This window comes from Rutilus rutilus (genome assembly GCF_951802725.1).
Source record: "Rutilus rutilus genome assembly, chromosome: 3".
NCBI classification, from domain to species: Eukaryota; Metazoa; Chordata; class Actinopteri; order Cypriniformes; family Leuciscidae; genus Rutilus; species Rutilus rutilus.
The window spans coordinates 51,040,055-51,067,211 of NC_140211.1; the positions used below are offsets into that span (position 1 = coordinate 51,040,055).

At 37.9% G+C, this 27,157-nt stretch overlaps 1 protein-coding gene across 1 annotated transcript; it reads right to left on the reverse strand.

Annotated features, from left to right (window-relative positions):
- Positions 1 to 335: 335 nt before the first annotated feature.
- On the reverse strand, positions 336 to 25,573 carry LOC311287146 (thymidylate synthase-like). The gene is made up of 7 exons (XM_084403772.1): positions 25,203 to 25,573; positions 24,690 to 24,763; positions 24,503 to 24,578; positions 13,736 to 13,810; positions 10,438 to 10,613; positions 3,045 to 3,116; positions 336 to 1,344 (listed from the first exon to the last, which is right to left on the reverse strand). Exons 1-7 carry the CDS (start codon positions 25,462 to 25,464, stop codon positions 1,207 to 1,209), a joined length of 873 nt encoding a protein of 290 aa, XP_084259898.1. The 5' UTR covers positions 25,465 to 25,573; the 3' UTR covers positions 336 to 1,206.
- Between the last annotated feature and the right edge of the window lie 1,584 nt (positions 25,574 to 27,157).

A 27,157-nucleotide genomic window follows, 5' to 3' on the forward strand; every position in this document is an offset into this window, starting at 1 on the left:
TAAATCAATGCATGCACTGAGACAAAAATGCATTTGCCCACCTATCTAAATGTAGGAAAGAAGGTGAATAAGCCCTATTTCAAAAAACGGTTGTGATGGAAAATTCTTAAATCTGACTATCTAAAATAAAACTGTTGCGTCTACTGTCGACACAGAGCGTCTACTAATCGACACTTAATAAATAAAACTGTTGCGTCTACTCATCGACACAGAGCGTCTACAATCGACACTTAATACCCTTTATACTCTAGCTCTTGCGTCTCCAGTCGACAACTGGCTGTGTTTACTAACCTAACTTCTTTGCTGCGCAGCATAAAAACAAACGAGACAGACTTCAGTAAATGTCCCTCAGATGGTTTATTCAAAACGGCCGGGAGTTCTCGAGCAATACTCAGAGATTCTCGGCCCAACATAAAAATACAATAGGGTAAAGCCAGACATATCAAAATAGAATCATCATGACTAACATGTCATGCGCTATCAATATGATTGGTTGAATTGTTTAAAGCAAGCCCCCCCTTGTCATTACCCTTTGTTAGCTACATCAGCAAAATATCAAAAACATTGTAAGGGGTTAATATTTCAGTCAATCATTTCACAATACAGTCAAAATAAACAGAACAATGAGTCCTTTCTAAAAGTTCCATTCGACCCAGGTTACATTGAGTCAAAAGTTTGTTAGAAGGTTAGATCATATCGAAAGTTCGCCTGGTGGCTACATCCTAAATAAAAGGAAGTAAAAGTTATCCTGTTTTATTGTTAGATCTGGAATGGAAAGTTAGTCACCATCAGACATAGAAAATGGGAAGTGTAATAAAAAGCTTATCATAAGATGAAAATCTAAGTTCAGATTTTCATGGTTAGTAACATAATTAATCTTATCTAATTAATTCTACTACACGGTGGAGTGTTCCTTTAAAGTGACAGGTTTTTTTCCATACTTTTCTAAAGTGCGTAGGAACCCAATGACCCTTCTCATGCATCAACTAGATCAGTTGGACAAATAGCGAAATCATTAAAGGCAGGTTGGTTGACTAGGCAGTATCACCTCCGGGTCTGCTATTTACAACCAATCGGATGTCAGCATAAATATAGAATGAAGACAAATCTATGTAAATATTGGTCAAAATCATGTTAATATATTTCAAATCAGGAAAAAGTAACATTCTTTTATTTTACACATTTTTAAAAAGATGATTATAAAGTCTAAACAGCCATTTGCATTTTGATTGAAGGATGGGGGTCATAGTCGTAGATCTCAAAATCCTCCGCAGAGAAGTCATTAATTTGTTCAACTTTGCGTTTGATCTTGAGTTTGGGGAATGGACGTGGCTCTCGCTGAATCTGTGGGTACAGGACATGTTAGAAACACTCTTTTTACACTGTAGATAAGTATACACACCATTATGTCACGATTTCCCCTGTGTCTTGTGTGTTCTAGGACTTTTATTTTTGAAGTCTATTTTATGTTTTCAATGATCCCTTTGTTCACTTCCTGTTTATTGTTCCTGTCACAGAGCTACCCTCATTTCTTTGTGACCCCTTGTTAGCCCTTTCACAAAACACATGAACATACTTGGTTTTTAAAAGACTCTTTATTTACCGTGGTGTACCAGCAACAGGAGAGATGGATTAACCACACAAATATACCTACAACTATACTGTTGTGTCTCAGACTGGCCACCTGAGCACTAACCCAGAGGACATTTAAAGTTTGCTACAGACTGTTGATTGTCACCTGGATCAGCATACATGGTGGTGGCCATCTTGATTTGGGTAAAAGACTGGAATGGACTTTTCTCATGCTTTTTATACCTGTGCTGTGTTGCATCATGGGGAGTGGGAGATACCAAGTATGGTGGGAAAGGAGGGGGAATTGTTTGATGTTAATGTGTACTTCTTCTAATTATTGCTTAAGTTTACTTATTGAAGTTTGTACTGTTATTTAAATTTGTGTGGTGAGGGAAATGGAGTTACTTGATCACATAATACTTTTACTTGATATTTATTACATGTTCATGGTCTTTATTACTTCCCCATGTGATTATTGCTGAGAAATGGTTGTACCCAGGTGTATAAATTCTCACATAATTAAGTGATCAAGTGGGGCTAAGACTGGTGGTAGTGAATGCTGTATCAGCTGAGTACTCTGATTGAAGTATTAGACCTGATGCAAGGTTATTGTTTTTTTTTTTTTGTATATTGAAGTTGTTGTTTTTTCTTTTAAAATTTTTCATGCTTTGGCACCTGTGAGCACCTTGCACTTTACTGGCTTGGGAGAACTTAAATAAAAATAAAAATGGCATTTAACGTCCTCCATGTGTTATTTTGAAGAACTCTGGATGTCTTTGTGACAGTTCCTGATTGCCTTTGTTTCTATAGTTACCCTTGTTTGTTTCCATGGCAATTTATTACCCACACCTGTTCCTTGTTAGGCTTTTGTTATCCAGTGTATACATATACCCCTGTGTTTCAGTTGCCTTTTCATACATGTTTATGAAGCTGTTGTGTTTCTGTTCCACCATTTGGATTATTATCATCTTCTTCCCTGTTTGGATTCATGTTTCACTGTTAGGATTATTGTCATTGTCATGACTGTTTATATGTTTGTTCAATAAACTATTGTTGCAAACAGATCCTCACCTCTCCTCCTCCCTACACAACCGTATCAAATATGTTTATAATATATAGGAATATTGATATTGGAATTTTGTTTGTACAGTTATTGATGGGTGAAGGTGAAATAATTTAACAATGAAAGTTTAATTCAAAAATACCAACAGAAATCCAAATGCCTATTAAAGATACTAAAGATAAGTAGATCCCCAGAAGTAACTTCCTACAGTTATTTCTTATTTATCATCAATCTCTTACATGGACTAAGAATTGTCCTCCCTTTCCAATATCTATATGCCCTAATGTTTTGAGAAATGAGAGAGGAAAAACAACACACAATACACTTTTTAATGGGGTGTACTTTGGCTTTTTCACACCACTGTAGATGAATGTAGATAGATTAGTTTTATGGAATTTATGAAACATACCTGCTCTTTCAAAGCCTCAATGTGGTTGGTATAGATGTGGGCATCACCTATTGTATGCACAATATCTCCAGGCTAGGGAAAAAAAAAATGAGTGAAAAATATATTCAGTGATTCAAGTTTGGTTAGTCTGTCCATAAAAGAGTATGAATGCAGATTTCACAAGCTATGATTAATGGAGATAGAGATTATATATATTATATATATACACACATACACATATATTTACTTCCTTTGTGAAAAATGAGTGTTTAATTGTAATTGATGTGCATTTGAAGTGTACTTTAAATAGTTATTTTTTTTAAATGTACATAAGATATACCCATTTGCAGATAATATAATATTAATGAAATAAAAGGCAATCAGTGTACTTAAAGTACGCAAAATTAACATATACAACTTATACAAATAAATGCTTATTCTAAAGTTAAGTTAACTGCATCTAAATTTAAACTATAATACTAGGGCTGTCACAATTCCTCAATTAAATTTGAGTTCTCGATTCAAAAAAAATTCTCGATTACGTTGAGTAACCGGCAAAATACCGTAAGTGGTGCATTCCACAGATGAGAATCCATGAACCGCATTATTAGACCATTTTCTAAGGCTACACGACATATGATGATAACCATTTAAAGGAGTCATAATGTAGAAATTTCACTTTTCCACGAGAATCAATGTATGTTATGATTGCATAATGATTGTACACTGGCCGGGAAGCCGATATTTAAAAGTGAAGCGTTTGTTTACCTCAGGGTTTGTAAAATAGGCCACGTGCACGCGCACGAAAAAACGAGATTTTGATTTCTTCCCCCTCTTGACGTCAAGACGGGGGAGGATATACCAAATATGGACACCGCAAACCTATGCCGCGGGAAGCCCGCCCCTCTCCCCCTCAGATTCAGTTTAGTCGACTCGAGAAAGATGGAGAAACCGAGTGTAGCCTACACTTGAGATGCTCTGTGGGTGACTGCCACAAACAACATGCAAATGTGTTTTATCTACCAAAAACGGACGAAACTATCAGGGAACAGTGGAGGAAATTCATTTTTAATGACGCTGTCCCAACAACTCTTTCAAGTGGCGTATCGTTAGGTGTGTGTGCTAAACATTTTACACTGGAATCATTTACAAATTTGGGGCAATATCAGGCGAACTTGGCCTCGAAGCTCCGTTTGGGAAAAGGTGCCATCCCAACCATCAGGGACTTGCCAGAAATTGAAAAGGTAAGACTGTGTTTTTATTGCTCTACTGTGGTTAACAAATAGCAGCTAACTGCTAATGCGGCTATTGTATGTAACGTTACCTTCGAGGTAAACACGGGGAATGGACTCTACGAATGCTAGCCACATCTTTCCACTTTGTTTTACACTAGCAGCTACAGTAGTGACGGTACAGGAGTCCATGCTCAGTGGCTAAAACTGTTTAAATGCAAGTATAACATCACGTTGCATGTCTAAAGAAGAAACATATTGAATGTCTAAATAACCACAACGTGAAACAAGGCAAAAACACCACATGATAGTAAAAATCTCAAAACCACTGTAAGCTGATAAAAAAAAAAAACCTACATCTCCGTTAATATAATCTACATTAAATAAAAGGTAAATTTATGTGGGAGAAAATAGCAACACACGTTTTTGCTCGAACTGATGTTAATGTATGTCTCAGTCAAAATGATTGTCTTTACCATTCAGAGACATCTTGATGTAGACGTGCATCCAACAACTCTACATCTTCCCTTTCCAGCTCTGGTTCAGAGTCCGGCTCAAACATGTACGGTTGAATCCCATATGTCGCGGCCGGGTCGGGTTCATTGACAACTTGCGCCATGTCAGTTTGTAATGATGCTGAAGTTACCTGCGGTGTCAACCCCCCTCCTTCCTGCAACCAATCAACGCGCCCCTCATTTGCATTATTATAATGACCGTCCACGACAGCCAAAACATCGCATCAGATCTCGCGAGACAATAATGCCTTTAGAAATAAGGGTCTGTGTTGATTTTTTTTCCACTTTTCTTTTTTAGAAGTGCCTGAAAGACTATAATAGAGCATTGGGTACCAAAGTTAAAACAACATTATGACTCCTTTAAAAAAAGAAACCTATAGCATGGGGCTTGCTATTGTGAACTCACAATGGCTGTGATTCAATTAAATAACTAGATATACAAAATATGACCGCCGCTCAGGCCTGCACTGGCTTTCCACAAAAATAAATGCCGTGGAGTAATTTGGCTGTATTGCGTGTTTATGTATATACCTAAAAAAAGTAATAGTATGTGCATGTCTGTCTGTGTGTGTGTGTGTGTGTGTGTGTGTGTGTGTGTGTGTGTATGTGTGTGTGTTTGTGTATGTGTGTGTCTGTGTGTGTGTGTGTGTGTCTGTGCGTGTATGTATGTGTGCGTACATGTGTGCGCGTGTGTGTTTGTGTGTGTGTGTCTGTGCATGTGGATTTGTATGTGTGTGTATGGGTGTGTGTCTGTGCGTGTGGATGTCAGTGTGTGTGCATGCTTGTGTTTGTTTGTATTCCTGCATGTGTGTGTGTGACAGTATCATCCTAAACCAGCAACCCTTCGCTCAACAGCACCATCTACAGGCCGATGAGTGTACAGTCACTAAATGTGCACAGAAATGAATTTATTTTATACCCCCCCATTGATGAAATTCTACAAAACTTAGCAGAGGATACCCCCAGAGGATGGCAAGTTAATCATACACATGAAATATGGTGCAGTTCTGAACATCTCCACTGAAGATAGGGGCGATTAAAGCAGAATAATATTGCATTTTCATTTTTTATGGGAGGGGCGCAAATCACAAATGAGTGATGGGGACCAAACGAAATTTTTCCGTAGAAGTCTAGTGGGGCTACATGCCCACCAAATTTCATGTTCCCCGGTGTTTCGGTGTCCCTGGTATCGTTGACGAAAAATTTACGGGGGCCCCAGCGCAGGGGGGGGGAAGTGGCCCCCGGGGACCAAACGAAATTTTTCCGTAAAAGTCTAGTAGACCAACATACCATAAAAATTTCTTCATCCTCGGTGCCACGGTTCAGGTAGTTATTTAGGAAAAACTGCATTTTTTTGGGTTTGGGGGGGCCCAGCGCGGGGGGGGAGTGGCCCCCTGGGACCAAACGACATTTTTCCGTAGAAGTGTAGTGGGGCTACATGCCCACCGAATTTCATGTTCCCCGGTGCTTCGGTGTCCCTGGTATCGTTGATGAAAAATTTACGGGGGCCCCAGCGCGGGGGGGAAGTGGCCCCCGGGGACCAAACGAAATTTTTCCGTAAAAGTCTAGTAGACCAACATACCATAAAAATTTCTTCATCCTCGGTGCCACGGTTCAGGTAGTTATTTAGGAAAAACTGCATTTTTTTGGTTTTGGGGGGGCCCAGCGCGGGGGGGGGGGGTGGCCCCCGGGGACCAAACGAAATTTTTCCGTAGAAGTCTAGTGGGGCTACATGCCCACCAAATTTCATGTTCCCCGGTGCTTCGGTGTCCCTGGTATCGTTGACGAAAAATTTACGGGGGCCCCAGCGCGGGGGGGGGGAGTGGCCCCCGGGGACCAAACAAAATTTGTCCGTAAAAGTCTAGTAGACGAACATACCATAATAATTTCTTCATCCTCGGTGCCACGGTTCAGGTAGTTATTTAGGAAAAACTGCATTTTTTTGGGTTAAGGGGGGCCCAGCGCGGGGGGGGGAGTGGCCCCCGGGGACCAAACGAAATTTTTCCGTAGAAGTCTAGTGGGGCTACATGCCCACCAAATTTCATGTTCCCCGGTGTTTCGGTGTCCCTGGTATCGTTGATGAAAAATTTACGGGGGCCCCAGCGCGGGGGGGGAAGTGGCCTCCGGGGACCAAACGAAATTTTTCCGTAAAAGTCTAGTAGACCAACATACCATAAAAATTTCTTCATCCTCGGTGCCACGGTTCAGGTAGTTATTTAGGAAAAACTGCATTTTTTGGGGTTTGGGGGGGCCCAGCGCGGGGGGGGGAGTGGCCCCCGGGGACCAAACAAAATTTTTCCTTAGAAGTCTAGTGGGGCTACATGCCCACCAAATTTCATGTTCCCCGGTGTTTCGGTGTCCCTGGTATCGTTGACGAAAAATTTAAGGGGGCCCCAGCGCAGGGGGGGAAGTGGCCCCCGGGGACCAAACGAAATTTTTCCGTAAAAGTCTAGTAGACCAACATACCATAAAAATTTCTTCATCCTCGGTGCCACGGTTCAGGTAGTTATTTAGGAAAAACTGCATTTTTTGGGGTTTGGGGGGGCCCAGCGCGGGGGGGGAGTGGCCCCCGGGGACCAAACGAAATTTTTCCTTAGAAGTCTAGTGGGGCTACATGCCCACCAAATTTCATGTTCCCCGGTGTTTCGGTGTCCCTGGTATCGTTGACGAAAAATTCAGTAAGGTGACGAAAAAAAAAAAAAAAAAAAAAACTTTGACAATCCCTATATGACCGCTTTCGCTAGCTACGCTAGCGGCGGTCATAAATATATGCCCTACAGATTTAATAAAGTGCTATATATATATATATATATATATATATATATATATATATGCACTCTATTTATATGCGTGTAGGTTGCGTGCGTCTCGGAGTGGCTCTGTTCACAGTAAATGCTGTTCCACATGAACTCTTATCTTTTACATGCGTGGAGCAACTCCATCTCTGCATATGCTGTGAGTTTGGGTTGCTTATAACGTATTTCTGGGAACGTAGTGTGGCCATTTCATCAGATTTTCAAGGTAAATCATTTATAAACCTATGTTAACACAGGAGAATAAGTCAATATCTTTTTAAATATGCAAACTGTTCATCGTGATTTCAAAATAAGTCTAAACCCCTCACTATGAGTTTGCATGTTTTTATGTCCATATATTCTTGTTCAAGAAATTGCAGGAGCTCAGTGGCTGTACAATTTCTATCATAGAAAAGTGGCCAATATAAAAGATTAGATAACCATTTGAGTTAAAAGTCATTTGGCTTATATTGAAAAAGGATTTGATCTGCTGTAACATAAGATGATTGTGTATGGTAAATAATGTTTTTAACAGAGTTGTTCTATAAAACCATGATTACTTGTTTTCGATACTTTATTTGAACCAAATATTGTCGTCTAGTTTTTATTATACATGTATTTTAAGACATTTTAATATATATATATATATATATATATATATATTCATTTAATTGAAATTTGTCAGAAAACATTACATTCAGTTCCCACTTAAGAATATTCTTTTATTCTTTGGTTCGCTTGATACCAAACCTAAAGGTATAGGGATATGTTCACAACCTGATTAGTCGGCTTTTATTACATATATTTGTGTGCGTAGCCTACATATGATGGTATTTTGACCAGCTGAGGTCTTGTGAAGACATTATAAAATGTGTAAAGGAGTCAAAACAGCGTCACACACACAAACGAAGATCTGCTACGAGGAGACGCGTTCTGATGCCTGTACCTGTGCCTGTGATGGGCAACATCGCAACTATGATGAGAAAAAACAGATATGCTTTAGCATTCTGTCCTTTCTAGGGTCACATCTTGTGACATCAAGTCCTGCTTTTGGTTCGCTTTCATGTCTTTGTTGTCTTCGCACTAGAGTTTGTTTGGGAGTGGACTGAGACCCATCTTTTCAGCAGTCTTGATCCGCTTGTTTGGTGGCACCAGGGTTCGGATGGCACGCACCAGGGTTTGTTTTAATCGAACCAAACATGCCAAGTGTAAACACACCCTTATAGTATATTTTTTTCCATAATAAGTGCTCTTTTTAAGTATGCTTAAGTGCACTTTTTGTTACAAGGGTTGGTACACAAACCAAAATTTCCATACTGAGGTCTAATAAATAACTCAACTGATATACATCTGTATTAGGGGTGGCATGATTAGGGGTTCACAAAACCCACGGTTCGGTTCGTATCACGGTTTTAGGGTCACGGTTTTCGGTTCTGTATGGTTCTTGTTATTTTTTCTTTTAATCTTTAACACTCCAAAAATGTACTTCAGCATATTATGATATATAGATTATTTTTTTAATTAATTATTTATTTATTTAATAAATGGGGCGTGTTTGCAAAATGCAGCTTCTCATTTCCCACTCCGAAGTAATATAGTGAACGGTCACCGTGAGGAAACTTTCAGTGGCCCTGGAGGTCCATCCATCTGTAGTGAGAGCTACGTGGGCTGTGTCGGACAGTACTTTGTCAATTTCTCCTCGTGTCTCGTCATCATAGGCGTAATTTGCGGGTGTGACATGCACCACTTTTTGCCAGGGTCGATATTGTCCCCACCACTTTTGAAACATCTCACGGCACGGATGTACCAATACAAATAAATAAAACATTTCCAGTTAACTAGCAAAGTATTTGTTTCGTTCATTTGTTAAATAAGAAGCAATCTAGCGCTGACATGTGTTTTTTTATCAAGTGATCAAAGTGCTCGTTGCCGCTGCGATCAGTGGCGCTGATACAGTGTTCTCTTGTGGCTCGCGCACACGCCGCACAGTCTTCACTCGGACACGCGCTTCAATCCGTTGAGGAGACTCTCTATTCGTTCCGGTGAAATCACAAAACAAAATGTACACAAATCTGTCCCTGGTTGATATACAACCACTGATAAACATAATCGGTTTTGATGAAAAAGAAAAAAAATATATACGAGTGCGGATTAGAACTCAGAACCTCTGACACGCTTGGCAAAAGTTCTGCCACTGGACCATTAATTTCACATTTGTGAAACAGTCGATCTATGTATTTATTCACGTGAAAAAACAACATATAGTGGAGTAGATCTTATTAAATGTCTAAGTAAACCCAGTGTACTATTTAAATCGATTGCTGGACATCGTAATGTTATTCTACATACATCTGATTTATGATTTAGCATTGTATTAGCACGGGCACGAGGCTACATTGCGCATGCGTCGAACCGTGCGACGCACACACGATCTGAACCAAGACAAGCGAACCGAACGGTTCGGATGTTTTTCATGTACCGTACCACCCCTAATCTGTATACCTATATATCTGTTCCAAGTTACTAGTTTTCCCTAAAACAATATTAAAGGGTTAGTTCCCCCAAAAATGAAAATTCTGTCATCAATAAAATATCTTCCTTAGTAATCTGAAGATGACCTTGAAAGTCTTACGGTACTTGAACAACATGAGGAGAGTAAATGATGAAACAATTTTCATTGATGGTGAAATAACCTTTTAAATGTCCATATACAACTGACAAGAGTAGCTATTTAAATGATTATACGTTGCATCAAATCATGCATAATAATGGATTTTGTGATGATTACCAGATAAGTGTACGTTATCCCTTACATTTACAGTATGCAGGAAGATGCCCTTTTACAGATCATCAGATTTTGAAATATGTTCACCTTGAGTCCAGTGATGTGGGCAATCATGTAGGTGAGTAGTGCGTAGCTGGCAATGCTGAATGGCACACCCAGACCCATGTCACCAGAGCTCTGGTACAGCTGGCACGACAACTCACCGTCTGACACATAAAAGTGGCATAACGCATGGCAGGGGGGCAATGCCATCATAGGGAGATCTGTCAATAAAATGGATCCTTTTGTCATCATGCATACATGTCAAATAAAACAATATTAGATGAAAAACTGTTAACACTTTAAAATAAAGTTTCATTAGTTAACTTTAGTTAACATAAACTAATAATGAACAACACTTCTACAGCATTTATTAATCTAAGTTAATGTTTCAGCATTTACTAATACATTATTAAAACCCAAATTTGTTAACATTAGTTAATGCACTGTGAACTAACATGAACAAACTGTATTTTTATATATGTAACAAGTGTATTGTTGACTGTTAGTTCATGTTAATTAATACATTAACTAATGTTAACAAATAAGACCTTAGTAAGTAAGACCATAGTAAAGTGTCACCAAAAGACTTATTTAAAAAAAAACTGTAAAAAAAAAAACTTCAACTTAAATATTTGACAAACTTAAACTAAAAAGGAACTTTATAAAAAATAAAATAAAAACGTAAACCTTGGCAACTAACTGAACTATAGATACTATACTAGTTGCCAACTAAAATTAAAACAAACTATTACAAATCATTTTTATAACTAAAATAACAGTGAAATAAAATATTAGATGAAAAACAAACGAAAATTAAAAATGTTGCCTCAGCAACTAACTTAAAAATGAAAAGGTAAATAAAACTTCAACTTAAAAACTTAAAAATAAATGAAAGCTAAATAGAAATATATATAAAAAAAAAACTAATAAAAATGATAAAAGCACTTAAAATTACCATCCTAAAATTTTAATTAAATGAAAACTGAAAACAAATAAAAGCAAATTCAAAATATAAAATATTAAAATAATTAAAATACTTATCCACTGAAAAGGTAAAGTAAGGGATTACTTTTCATTTTTAGGTAATTTAATTACAGTTACTTATAATGTACTTGCGTTACATACTGTAAATTAGTTCAACAGGTTTGCATAAATCAATATTGAATTTAAAATCTAAATGTATCGCCAAAGGTAAAAGTGAACGCTGCCTCTTTAAAATCGTTAGCTGTAGTGCAGTTGCGCGTAGTTGGTTACGTTGTCTGAAGTGGAAATTGTCGGCAGAAGCGAGTGGTTGTTTTAGTAAATGGAAATATTCCAATTATTTCAATTTTTTGACACAGGTAGACAAGAACATTACGGTACAATGTAAACTATGTCCTGGGGAGAAAAAACTATCGGCCGCTGTCAATACGCTGATTTCACGCAGCCGTTATTTTGAAATCGAAAGCGAGGCTCCGGTGGGAAGAAAACCGGAAGTGTCGCCTTTAATCACAGGAGAGTCGTGAATGCGATGGCGTATTGTTGTGTTTAATGATGTTGTGTCAATTCTAAACCTGTACATACATTTCTTTCATACTTTAGACTATATACAGTGAAATTCATTTATAAATAAAATATATTTTTTATATAATTCAGAAAGTAAAAAAAGTCATCTACAGAAGTGCTATTTCAAAGTGTTCTGCACTGTGGACAAAAGCGAACCGTTCTTCTGTGGCTTCAGAGTTAGTAGATAATTTTTTCAGGAAAAAACTCAGTGCCTACTTCAACACGATGGAATTCATTTCACTATGCCCTGTCCAGGATCACTGACATTCCAGTTGCTGAATTAAATACTGTGTGCGCTCAGTTTGGAATAAAATGCTTCAATGATCGGGAGTATCTGTTCCTAAAGGAATATTGTATTGTGTTGAAGCCACTCACTGTAGTGCTAGACATATTGCAAGGAGAAGATAACTGCTATTTTGGAACCCGCCTTCTTCCAACTCTCGAGATTCTAATGTCCAGGACGCTGGCACTGCGGGATGAGCTTAGGATGACATCATCTCTCCCTGATGTCATTGTTCAGGTAATCTGATATTTATACAAATTGCTAGATTTTTGGTTTACCCATGGCTTAAATCCATTTTTATATTATATGTCATACTCTTGTATAATGTGAAGTGTCTGATGTATTTTTTTTTCCTCATAGGCTATCAAGATACGCTTTTCCTCTATGATGGACAATAAAAAAGCTCTCCTGGCTGCAGTCACTTTGCCCAAATTTAAGTTACGCTGGATCAGAGAAGAAGAGAAAAAAGACACTGTTAGGGCAATGCTTACTACAGAGTGCCGTGGGTTGCCTCTTGAAGACCAACAGCATAATGATCAACATCACAACAAGCATGCTGACTCCACTGATGACTTTTTTTCATTTGAGGAGGAGGATTGTACCTACTCTGCTGAAACAGAGGTCATGGAATATTTGAAATCTGCAAGGTCTGACCTGGGTGTTCTTAGACAGTAAAACAGGATTAAGGTCATTTCACTGAGGTACAGCACAGCCACACCATCAAGCGCACCAGTGGAAAGGCTTTTCAGCCTGGGCAATCTTGTGCTCACCCCCAGGAGAAACCGACTGTCAAGCAAACGTTTTGAGAGACTTACATTAATGAGATACAACCACTTTTTCAAAAAGGAGGCAGCACAGTCAGCTGAGCACTGAGCAGTAGAAATTAGTTTTTGTTGAAAAACATATGACCGCATACAGTATGCATGAAATATGTTGCTCATTGCTTTGAAATATGAACTATTTACAGCTTGATTAATTATAATAGTAATTATATTTTTTGTTATTCAGATATTTTTCAGAGGAATTCTGACCGTTAACTAAAGGTTACAGTGAATTAGAAATGAGTTCATTTTGTTGAAACACATGACTACATAGGATACATTATGTATGAAATATAATATGGTACTCGTTGTTTTGAAAGCAAGTTTCATGTTTACAGCTTGATACATGTCATTTAACTTCTCTTAAGTTAAGCTTTTTTGTTATTCAGATATGTAGCAGAGGAATTCTGTTTAACTAAAGGTTACATTTGTTACTGAAATGTTAAATAAAGCTAAAATGCTTTAAAAGAAAAACTATTCCATGTTTGACTCATATTTAATTATTAAAAGAGTTTCATTTCTATTGTCTATCTATCCGGTCGAGGTTTATAGGGATTTTAAGAAGTAATTTGTTTAATTACTTGTTGAGTAATTCAATTACTTTTCAGACAGAGTAATTAGAAAATTATTTTAAATACAATATTGATGATGTAATTAGTAATTAGTAATTAATTACTTTTTTGAAGTAACTTACCCAACACTGCTTCTGGGTTTGACTTGATGGTGTCAATCACTTTCTGTAACTGGTCAACACCTTGCCCAGAGTAATCTTCATAGAGAGAAGAAAACACAAATTCTTACCATACATACATTAAAAGAAATTTCAAATTTCTCTCAGTTAATGAGGTCTTAAATACTGTATGAATAATAATCGGTGTCTACAGTCACCTACACTATGCAACCTAATGGCTTGACCTGCCCTGATAACAATTATGCAACAATTTTAGAGTGCCCCATTATGCTTTTGCAGATATGACCTTTCATGTAGTGTGAATTGCAATATAGTTGTTTGTGAATGTAGAAGGTCTGCAAAGTTTCAAAGATCAAAGTGCAGATAAATGGAGTTATTGTCTCCGAAATGAAAGAACCAATTCTGACCAGCTGCCTGAAACGAGTCATCAGTAATTCCAGTCTTACTTCCTGCATGAACCTATGTAAGTTTGTAACAATTTAGCATAATGCCCATCAATGGTATTCCTTGGTTGCCCGTGAACAATGTCTACTTTGAACCTGCCCTCAAACACTGTATTGTCGAGAAGACGCTGTTTTGAGCGCTGTGAAAGCAAATCCAATTTGAGAAGAGAACTCTGGCTCGAATTAATACAGTAAAACTGACGCCATTGTTACTGTTCGTATCACTGTGTATCAAGTTGAGGAAGCCTCCAGAGCTGAAATTCAGGAATGGAAATGGGCGGTTTGTTTCCAACCATAGACTGTATAAAACAATGGACGTAGTGTCTGTGACATCACCAGTAGGTTTCTGAAGAGCATTTTGAAGCCCAAAGTGGGCGGAGCCTGCCGTTGCCATCCTGGCAGCGAGTCATTGTGCGTCACTTCCGGATAAACAAAAATGGGCAAAGAGGCGGGATTAGCTGAGGTGACGTGACGGCTAACAGACAGCAGACAAAAGGCTAGTAGTGACAGCAGCAGCAATCCACCTGTCACTCAAGTGGCCACACACTTAATTATGCAGAACTTTTTCAGAGTTTAAAAAAAAATTCACCCCCCTCACAGCTGTCATGAAGAAACAAACCACTTTTTGTACCAGGCTGTAGGGGTGTGTGATATATATCACAATTGTTGTTTTAACGATGTGCATTTGACATTGTCGAGTATAGCCTATCCCTCCCTCACACACACACACACACACACAGAGAGTGCATGCATACTCTACGTGATTTAGTCTTGTAGATTAGACTAGTGCACGCTTTCACTGCGTGATTTAGTCTTTATTTATATCATTTAGCAATAAATATCACAAGTGCATTTTTTTTTACAAATATCATGATATTGATTTGATAAGTTTAATAAACAAGAAATTAATATTAAGTGACTTACATTTTAGACACCATGTTGCCTGTTTTTGCTCTATTTCACCAACGAAAATAGTTTAAAACAAAGCCACACACAGCAGTGTTTCCTTACTGAGTGAATCAGCTTTTTGAACGAATCATTTGACTAGGATAGATTAAGATAGATTAAGTCAAATGCTTCTTTCCTTGAACGAATCAGCCGTTTGAATGAATCTCAATGGTTCGCTTATTAACAGTGCCTTGCTGCCACCTACTGGCTGTTTCAATCTCACATTTAAAGTATATTTTCTTGTTTTAAATATCAATATTAAATATTGCAAAAGATTCATTTTTGTTGATACTGATTTCATTTGATTGGTAACAGCCCTATTGTGTCTTATTTTTAGAACTGAATTTGATAAAATTTATGAAATTGACACAAAAGATGATGCATGCATTTAATTAGGTTTAAAAAATGGCTTTTTATAAAGGTAAAAATGCCCATATTAGGTAAAAATCTATTATTTCTGTCACTGCTGTGAACTGACCACCACAGAGTATGAAGAATATCAAAAACTTTAGGAGTCGGCTATCCACGACAGTCCTAAACCTGTCAAAGTACCAACACAATAAACACACTCAGCAAAATATCATCTAATAATCATTAGAGAAAATCCCAGAAAATATTGAAATATAATCATTTGTCAATATCGCACACCCCTACCAGGCTGTAAAAAAAATAACATGCGGGGTATATGGAATTAACTCTCTTTTGGAGCCTGTCTCTAGCGGCCAGTTGATGAATTACAGTTTAAGTCACTTCTGTGATTCAAGAGAGAGACCGGGAAGGTTGCCGCAGAGAATGTCTAATATGGCGAGAAGTTTCACTCTCACTACACTTCCGGCTTCTGAACTGGTTGCAGTTCCACTCTGATTCCATATGAGGGCGCTCACAGGACGAGTGCAGAATGAATGGAGGTCAATGGCGGTATACCCCTCAAAATCCACTTTTCTCAGGATATAATTTTTTGTCTAGTAATTTGAATGTTGTATTCGAAAGGAGATGCAAAGAAATTACACATTGCTGGGTGTTAGATTTTTTAGAGTCACTTATTTGCTTTAAAAAAGTCTTTCAAAATGTCAATGACGTCAGAATGCTGACGTCATTAGCAGAATGCTAGCGTGTTATGGGCAACAACAACTCAACCTGTAAGAAATCAAAACGACATAAGTACTCGTTCATTCAACTTTCGACCTAAAACCCATGTTGAACTTGCAAAACCTACAATCAAATCTGAGATTTCTCAACGGCAATCGGGTGAAAGAGACAAATTTAGCCGTCTAGCCCCATTGACTCCCATTCAGTTTGCACTCATGGCGAGCGCCCCCAGTGGAACTCTGGTGGTACTACAACCAAAATTCGGTACAATAGGGCTTAATAGGGAGTGGACAGGCTCTCCGTAGACGGGCTCTGGTTGCCGCTTGTTTCCAACATGTGCTGTAAGCAGTAGACCAATCAAAACAGACTGGGCCATCTGACCAATCAGAGCAGAGTAAGCTCTCAGAGAGGAGGGGTTAAGAGAGTAAAGGCCAGTTCACACCAAGGGCAATGACTATGAAGATATTAACGAATAGCAGCGTTTAGACCACAGCTATAACGATAACGGCACAGAGAAACGATATTGTTGAAATCACTTTCAGAACAATTTTATCAAGCTGATGAACGATAAAAACATTGACAGCCAATCAGAATCCATCCTGCTGTAACAAGCTTAAGCTTTTAAAGCGGCAGACAAGCACGTGTTTAGAATAAACAGAACGATATCGTCTGCTGGTGTGGACTCTAATATAGTTCTTGTTATAGTTATTTTATAGTTATCATTCTTGGTGAGAATGTGCCTTAAGAATTAGGGCTGGAACGAAGCGGCGATGTAATCGATTATGTGAATTAGTCGATTTGCGTGGAATGTGACGCTGTTTATGGTCATCCCTAATAATGACGACGAGATGACAGTGTAAGTATTTGAACAATTATAGTGTTTTTTTACACAGCACTAGACTATGGTTGTCAGTCCCATAATTTGGGTCTAATATGGCTGCGTTCACACAGCATTCAGTTTTAAACGAGCTTCAGTGAGTGCGAGGCTACGAGACTACGAAATGTACTCTCTGCAACATACTCAAGCAGCAACTTTAATCTCTTGAGTGAACAAAACATTTCAGGATTCACACTTGTAAGTAGAGCTGCACGATTAATCCTTAAGACCAAGACCTCGATTCAAACACCCTCGCGATCTTATGCCTAAATGACGATGATTCTGCTATGTCTTTTTACACCTGTTTCACATGGCAAGCTTCAGCGGAGCATGAACAGCGCATATTTTGTCGCTGCCCATGTTAATGAATGAGAGTGTCGGCCGTCACGCTTCCGATGTTATCATATTTATAGATATTGTTTTTTTCTAGGGTATGTTGCAACACACTTATTGTGTTTCTATATTTTTATTTGTTCAAAATAAAGTATAAAGACAAAAGAGACAAGACAAAGACTTAAGGGCCTTTGGTTAATCTTCTGCCTTCAGCTTATGCTTGCTTTTGCAGCGAGCTTAACAAAGGCTTAGTTAAGTCGTAGACAGTTGTCAGGGTCAAACTTTCTTTACTGAAGCCCAATTTGTGAAACTGTAACACAAATGAACAATGATATTAAAAAAAAATATCTCTTACACGGTTACATTCAGTTCACATAAATCAAAACAATATTTAAGATGCACATAAATCACCCTTACATAACTTAGAAGATAGCTGTGTTAAGAAGAGCAATCAAGCATCACAATTATGTGCCTCGGCTACATTTAAAGGTCCCATGACATGGATTATTTTATTATTTTATAATGTTTCCTGGGGTACCCTTATAATGTTAGTATGTTTTTAAGATCAAAAATTTTAATAATTTAGAAATAAAAGGCATTTTTCCTAGCCTGATTTTAGCCTCTGATTTAAACACTCTGTTCGAAGGGGCGTGTCTGTGTGAGACTTCAGTGTAAACGCCCACTGCTGTGATTGGCTGACATGCTTGCATATGAAATAACTAGCATTACATGTGGAACTCTCTCGAATACTTTTAATATTACAGCTATTATACGTTTTTACTATTACAGCTATCGGGATTAACAAATCGTGAGAAGTTTAAGTATTTAGATCTATTCCCATCACATAAAAGGTTGCAGTGATGAGCATTGAGCAGATGACAGCCTGTTGATCGCGTGAATGAAGATCTTATCATTGCAATGCAGTCTGCACTCTCACTAATGCTTTCACCAATGCAAACATGAGGTAAGTACAGTAAGAGCTTCGTTGTGCAGCGTAACAGCGTCATTGATTTTATAATGAGTTTTGGCAAGTGTCCAGATAAACTCGCGCTGTGTGATTGACAGCTTTGGAGATTGGAAAGGGATTGTTTTTTGATCGCTTTCTGTATATATTTTTATCACAGTTTAAATAAGATTATTTTCATCCTACCAAGAGAAATGATGTGAAGTTGATATTTTAGTCACTGGCTTGATTTACTGATGCATAAACAGTATTGAACGATTTTGAGAAAGATTATCTGTCTGAACTTGAACAATTGCACATCAGAAATTCACATAACCCACGGGTTCTTCAGAGGCTCGGATGAAGGAACTAAAAAAATACTTTTGTGTTCATTTGTACATCCAAACACTAAGCAACTGCCATGCTTCGCTCGTTCGCAAGCCATGATGTCTCTCCAGGAAAAAACTATTTTGCCCTCGCGCAGCTCATTTTCTCATGAGCGGGCCAAATTCTCTTTGCGGGCAAAGCAGAGAAAGGGGAGGTGACCTTTCCCCTGATGACGACATAAGTGGAAGATTCTAGATTTGCCCGTCTGAGCTTTCATTTTCTCAAAAATACCCAGGGCTTGGTTTACGCCTATCAAAATGTCTAGCCACTGGGGGACCATAGGCAGCCTAGGGGAACTCATATTAAAGGGTTAGTTCACCCAAAAATGAAAATTCTGTCAGTAATTACTCATCCTCATGTTGTTCCAACCCCGTAAGACTTTCGTTCATCTTCGGAACACAAATTAAGATATTTGATTAAATCTGAGAGCTGGATCACTCCTCCATAAGCTTCTAAGGGATTGAAACTTGCTGGCCCAGAAAAGTTATTAAAGAGATTGTTAATATAGTCCAAGTGACTACAGTGGCTCAATCTTAAGTTTATCAAGCGACGAGAACACTTTTTGTGCGCAAAAAACAAACAAAAATAATGACTTTATTCCACTATTCATTTCCTTCTCTCTGGGCCTCGAGTTAGTTCACGTATAGTGTTTTAGCGCAGCACTTCTGTGTTGTACGTTAATGTTAAAAAACCTCAAAGTGAAATTTTCATGTCATGGGACCTTTAAAGAGCATGTTGCAGGTAAAAAATCAAAATCAAAATGAATATATAACCTTGTATGAAAATATCATATGAAAAGATAATGCAGGATTTAAAATGTTTTAAAACGACATAAGGACACCAATTTAGTAGATAAAGTGAGCGTTTCTTTGACTGCTCGTAAAAAACGTTATTTTTTTCAACATCGCGTCATTTTACGTCACAAGAGGGAGATGTGTGCTGTACTGTGCTCAGTGCAGAGTAGGTTGGTAGTCAGTAAGAGCGGACGTGAGTCAGTGTGTTTTCAGTAGTTTTTGTATTTCAATTTATCATCGTCATGGTAAATTATTGTGTTTGTGGAGCTTGCAAAAACTCCAGCCTGTCAGGACATCGAGTCCACCGGTTTCCTAACAAGAAAAGGGACGGTGCTATCTTTCGTGCCTGGGTGCGATTTGTGCAGGTGAAGAGACGGGATTTCTCTTCCGCATTCCGCAGCACTCTCTTCGTGCTACGTCACGCCCGCCACGCCCATTTTCAGATGCGGAAGTAAAATTTTCTCACAAAAACGACTCCAGAAGCCACTGTAGTGTATTTAGAAGGTTTTTTTTTTAAAGAAAATCTACTTCCTACATTATTTTTCTATACATTGACTCATTGGGTCTTCTAACCTGCAATATGCTCTTTAACATGTCACATGCAAATCGCTCTCGAACATATACATAACCTATCAGAATACATGTAATCCTATTTTACCGCTTAGATTAGTCTTTTAAACTTACAGATTGTGCCGTTTCAAGAGTAAAACAAGAAGGATGGACGTAGATGCACCTTTATACTCTCCACCATGAGCTCTAAAATCCAAAATGGCTGATATATTATTAAAGGCGACGTACTACTTAAAGTGACCTCAAGGTGTCAGTATTGACAAAGTAAACTATAACTAAGGCCAGGATAGTTAACCTCTGAAAGTATGATCATCACTCTGCAACATTCAGATCTGTGTTTGCGCAGCCGCTGATCAGGAGCCTCATTTATAAACGTTGCGTACGCACAAAACAGGCCCTGAAAGAGGCGTACGCCACTTCCAAAGCATAAGTTGTGATTTATAAAAACAAACTTGATGGGAAAATTTGCGCACCTGCACGCAAACTCTGACCCATGCGTACAACATTTTGGAGACGGAGCAGTTTGGCGACACCGATGGTGAGCTGGGTGACTGACGGCAGATGAAGGAAAACCACTTTAAATCTTCATTATGAGTCCTAATCATAAATACAGTGCATGTTCACAATAACAGTTTAAATAAATAAAATAATGATTTAAACCATGCTTTAGGCTACATCTGATATACACATTTATATTAAATGTCATTCTCATTAATGGAGTTAAGCACTTAAATGACATGAAATCATTACCAAGAAGTTACAACATTTTTATATTAAAATAAAAATAATTTATATTATATTACAATATTATAATTTATAAATCACAATCATAAAAATATTTGTAGTGGATGCGATGCTTTTGAATACTTTTCATGTGGCATGCTGTGTTTTAATGTTTTTACTACAGCCTTAGCGCATGATATGGTCTGAGGAAATATTTTCGTGCAAATAGTGATCAATTTTGCTCACACCCAAAAAGGGCAAAATTATGACAAGCTATAATAAATGATCTGGGGGGTATTTTGAGCTAAAATTTCACAGAAACATTCTGGAGACATCATAGATTTATAACACATCTTGTGAAAAGGGACATAATATGTCAATAGTGTATTTTGACCTTAGATGCATGTAAAACATATTGTAGGAGACTACAAAACAAAATTAGGAACCTATAAAATAGCATAATGGGGCACTTTAAAATATAGTTTACTGTTAAAATATGTTAATAATTCAGTATACATTGTTGCTATATGTAAATGGTCTATATATATATATAGTATATATATATATATATATATATATATATATATACACTCACATAAAGGATTATTAGGAACACCTGTTCAATTTCTCATTAATGCAATTATCTAATCAACCAATCACATGGCAGTTGCTTCAATGCATTTAGGGGTGTGGTCCTGGTCAAGACAATCTCCTGAACTCCAAACTGAATGTCAGAATGGGAAAGAAAGGTGATTTAAGCAATTTTGAGCGTGGCATGGTTGTTGGTGCCAGACGGGCCGGTCTGAGTATTTCACAATCTGCTCAGTTACTGGGATTTTCACGCACAACCATTTCTAGGGTTTACAAAGAATGGTGTGAAAAGGGAAAAACATCCAGTATGCGGCAGTCCTGTGGGCGAAAATGCCTTGTTGATGCTAGAGGTCAGAGGAGAATGGGCCGACTGATTCAAGCTGATAGAAGAGCAACTTTGACTGAAATAACCACTCTTTACAACCGAGGTATGCAGCAAAGCATTTGTGAAGCCACAACACGCACAACCTTGAGGCGGATGGGCTACAACAGCAGAAGACCCCACTGGGTACCACTCATCTCCACTACAAATAGGAAAAAGAGGCTACAATTTGCACGAGCTCACCAAAATTGGACAGTTGAAGACTGGAAAAATGTTGCCTGGTCTGATGAGTCTCGATTTCTGTTGAGACATTCAGATGGTAGAGTCAGAATTTGGCGTAAACAGAATGAGAACATGGATCCATCATGCCTTGTTACCACTGTGCAGGCTGGTGGTGGTGGTGGTGTAATGGTGTGGGGGATGTTTTCTTGGCACACTTTAGGCCCCTTAGTGCCAATTGGGCATGGTTTAAATGCCACGGCCTACCTGAGCATTGTTTCTGACCATGTCCATCCCTTTATGACCACCATGTACCCATCCTCTGATGGCTACTTCCAGCAGGATAATGCACCATGTCACAAAGCTCGAATCATTTCAAATTGGTTTCTTGAACATGACAATGAGTTCACTGTACTAAAATGGCCCCCACAGTCACCAGATCTCAACCCAATAGAGCATCTTTGGGATGTGGTGGAACGGGAGCTTCGTGCCCTGGATGTGCATCCCACAAATCTCCATCAACTGCAAGATGCTATCCTATCAATATGGGCCAACATTTCTAAAGAATGCTTTCAGCACCTTGTTGAATCAATGCCACGTAGAATTAAGGCAGTTCTGAAGGCGAAAGGGGGTCAAACACAGTATTAGTATGGTGTTCCTAATAATCCTTTAGGTGAGTGTATATTAGGGCTGTCAATCGATTAAAAAAAATGTAATCGTGATTAATCGCATGGCTGTCATGAGTTAACTCGCGATTAATCGCAATAAGTCGCACATTTTTTATTTGTTCTAAATGTACCTTAATTTAATACTTTTCAAGTTTGTAATACTCTAATCAACATGGGCATGGATAAATATGGATGCTTTATGCAAATGTATGTTTATTATTGAAACCAGTCAACATAGAGCATGAAGACGAGACATGTTTCAAAGATCATAGATGTTTTTCAAAGAACTTGTTCATGTCTATTAGACACATGAAGAAAGAACAAAGAAATGCCAGGTTCCCATTACCTCTCTTTCTTTGCACTGAGCAATTTACTAACACAAACATGTTTAGATTTTTGCATGACAGGGCAGCTCTACTGAAAATGCTAAATGTTCATTTATTATTTATTATTACATTAGTTAGTCTGTCTCTGTGCCCATTTTGATGAAGCTAAATTGTCAATAAAACTGTTTTCATTGGTATATTTTACTGTTTCTGTTGTCAAACAACGGAATGATATGAAATAGTGACTGAAACGCGACCCATTAAGACATAACCAGCTCTCCCTTTCAAGATGTTAATCTGCACAAAAATCCTGATAATCGAGCCGTCGTCTGATGAAAGCAAATACACATAAGATAAAGACAATATCTGTGTTGTGATTTTGGCTATACTTGCATGTAAAATTACAGAGGCAACATAATATCTGTGTTCAACCAGAGCCCGTCTACGGAGAGCCTTCCCACTCCCTATTAAGTCCTATTGTACCGAATTTTGGTTGTAGTTCCACCAGAGTTCCACTGGGGGCGATCGCCCATGAGTGCAAAATGAATGGGATTCTATGGGGCTAGACGGCTAAATCTGTCTCTTTCACCCGATTGCCGTTTAGAAATCTCAGATTTGAATATAGGTTTTGCAAGTTCAACATGGGTTATAGGTCGAAAGTTGAATGAACGAGTACTTATGTCCTTTCGATTTCTTACAGGTTGAGTTGTTGTTGCCCATAACACGCTAGCATTCTGCTAATGAACGCTGATTGGTCAGTGAAGGACTGATTACGACCAGAGATACCGCTTGATGGCATCGTGGCATCCGATGCAGGACCAAAAGCACGTGTATTTACCTGTGTCAGCTGTGTTGTCGATGCCTCGAGAGAAAAGAAAGTGCAGAGAGCGAAAGCACCAAAGTGACTGAAGGATTGCCGTAAAGCAGTATCTCTGGTCGTACGTCATTGACACTTTAAAAGACTTTTTACAGCAAATAAGTTACTCTAAAAAATCTAACACCCAGCAATGTGTAATTTCTTTGCATCTCCTTTCGAATACAACATTCAAATTACTAGACAAAAAATTATATCCTGAGAAAAGTGGATTTTGATAGCCATAGACCTCCATTCATTCTGCACTCGTCCTGTGAGCGCCCTCATATGGAATCAGAGTGGAACTGCAACCAGTTCAGAAGCCGGAAGTTTACTGAGAGTGAAACTTCTGGTTTAACTGAATTAAAGCGCTGCTCTTCTCTGCCGCGAGACGCACACACACACAGAGAGAGAGAGAGAGAGAGAGAGAGAGAGAGGCAGGCGATTCTCAGAAGCGAAATAAGGTTTGGGCGCTTTTTTGAAGGGAAAACATAGCTAAACATCGCTATCTCCATTTCTCCAACTAAGGGTTGGGCCACGGGTCAAACAGAAAACACGCTAACTTTGACAGCACTAATATATATATATATGTATATATAGCCTATATGTATGTATGTATATATATATATATATATATATAGCCTAATATATATATATATTAGAGAGAGAGATATGGATAGTTACCAGTGTGCATGTCATTGTATTCAGCATCCCAGATTCTTACACCCATTTGTGACAGCTCTTTGGCATTTGTTGAACCCTAAGTTGGATGAACAAAAAGCAATTTAAAAAATGCGAAATGAACAAAAACCAAAGAAAAAAGAAATACAGAAATAAGATACAAAAAGTTTGGAGTATTTTCCTACTGTACCTTGATAAACCACAGCAGCTCCTCCAGTATGCCTTTCCAGAAAACCTTTTTGGTTGTCAGCAAAGGAAACTGACCTGCATGATGAAACAAATTTTTGAATAATGATAACATTTCAACAGTAGTTGATGCTTTAATCCTAAAAGCCTTCTCTCAAATGATATGATGATGATGTCTTGTCCAAAAAAAACAAAAAAAACACACATTTTAACCGTAGAAAATGACATTTTACTTGAAATTAACGTTTTTGTTACCGTTATTTTATGTTTAGGATCCGAAATGTAATACATTTTTGATTAACCTGTTGCTTTCCATTCAAGTTTTTATGCCTCTGACATAGAGAAACACAACAGGCATATTAATCTCTGTTGTGTCATAAGTAGGCTACTCATAACATAAAAACATTTTATTCGTTTTTATACCTGTGCTGGTCTGTTTTCCTCTTAAACTTGAATTTATAATAATTTGTCATGAAGTTAAATGCTATGAAGTGTTAATGAAACACGTTTGTCTCACCTCTGAGACTGTATCTGGACTGTGTCCCGAATACAGAGATCACTCCAGTGCCTGTCCTGTCGCCTTTGCTCCTTCCCTGCTCCAGAATGTAGTCGACCAGGTTCAAGTAACCGCGCTCGTCACAAAAGTGAGAAAAGTCATTTTCTCCTCCACCTGCACCTTCTCTCGTGTTTTCTACGCCAGCACAATGCCCATTTGTCATTTGCACTTCGGCGTTCGGCATTTTCTTCAGTTTAAGATCGAAAAATCTTCTGTACCGCATCAAACGTCACATTTAATAATATTCCAATTTCCGGCTATTTTCTTCTCTCTGAGCCTCTGATTGGCTAAAAAACAGATTTCCCTGCTCTGCCTCTGATTGGCTAATACTCGTTGCCATCTGGGTCAGAGCCCTTCTAGCCAATCAGAGGCAGAGCAGGGAAATCTGTTTTTTTATGGTTTGGAAAAGGTCAGTGAGTGACTAGCCTTGTTTGTATGGCAAGCCCTTTTAACATTTAAAAGCATTTAAAAGCATAAATCTTACGTCAACAATAACCTACGTAATTTTAAGCATGATCATAAACATAGCATTGCAACATTTTTTTTTTGTATATAAAATATTGTATATACATTATTTTTTTTTTTTTTTTTAAAAAAACATTTTCTGGTGTTTTTTTCAATTACATCCAACGCCATGACTGCTTCTTAATTTCTTCTTCCATTCATAGAAATAAGGAAATGAACCCACTTCTTCTTTGATAATGGCAGGGAGGGGAAATTACTTATTTATGGATATCTAAAATAGAGCAGCGTCATGCACAATAATTTGCACTAGTCATAATGACGTTTGAGATATCTTTAACTTTCATTCATTGAAAACTGAATTACAGATATCTGTACTAATTGACCTACCTATCCCTAGATCATGTGTTTTGACAGAAAGTTTTGTCCTATTTGAACCTTTTTAGCCCTAGATCATGTGATTTTGACAGAAAGTTTGAAGGCTCTGTTATATATATATATAGGAAATGTGTCAGCATTCCTCCGCATTCCTGAGCACATTGTAAGCCCCTTTGGAAAAGTGAGAAGAAAAAGACTGTTTTTCCTAAATGCCTCACCAGCCAGAGTAAGGTGTGTGTGTGTGTGTGTGTGTGTGTGTGTGTGTGTGTGTGTGTGTGTGTGTGTGTGGATGTATGTGTCTGTGTGTTTGTTTGTGTTTGTGCACGTGTCCATGATCCCCTCCACATTCCTGAGGTATCAGCGAAAGTGAGAAAAAGAGAGTTGCCCTAATCATGTTTTATTTCACACAAATAATATACAATAATATCTTACTAAAATTCAGTTTTAGATAAACAAAAGAATAAAAAATATATTACATAAAACATTCTATTCTTTAAAAGTATATAAATTAAAATATATAAAATAATTATATTGCTAATTTAACTAAAGTTGAAAAACATTCTGTTCTTTAAAAGTATATAAATAAATTGCTTATAATATAAAATCACAGAGTGGTTCTCTCTCTCTCTCTCTCTCTCAGCTCCGTCTGTCGTTCTCTGACTCAGAGGGGCCTCTGTGCATCATGTCAGAGCGTATGTAATGTTAGTCTTAACGGTGACTGACCTAAAGTATAATTGTTATTAAACAATGTCTGTTCAAAAAATTTTGATTGTTGAAAAACTGTACACATTCTGTGCAATATTCTCTGTTTTAATATTCAGTGTGCAATATAGTTATTTATTATTCTATTTATTTACTAGTACTGTAAATCTTGTAAATCTTGTAGGCTGCATATCCATAGTCCTTTATAATTCTTCTTCATATTTTATAGCCTATATTTATACTTTTTACCTGTATATACTTGTTTATTTACCAACTTCTATTATTATTTATATTCCTTTAAATGTCTTGCCGTCAACTGGGAAATACCGGGAAATACACACATGGAAATGCAGCCAGATGGAGGTAGCCTACCG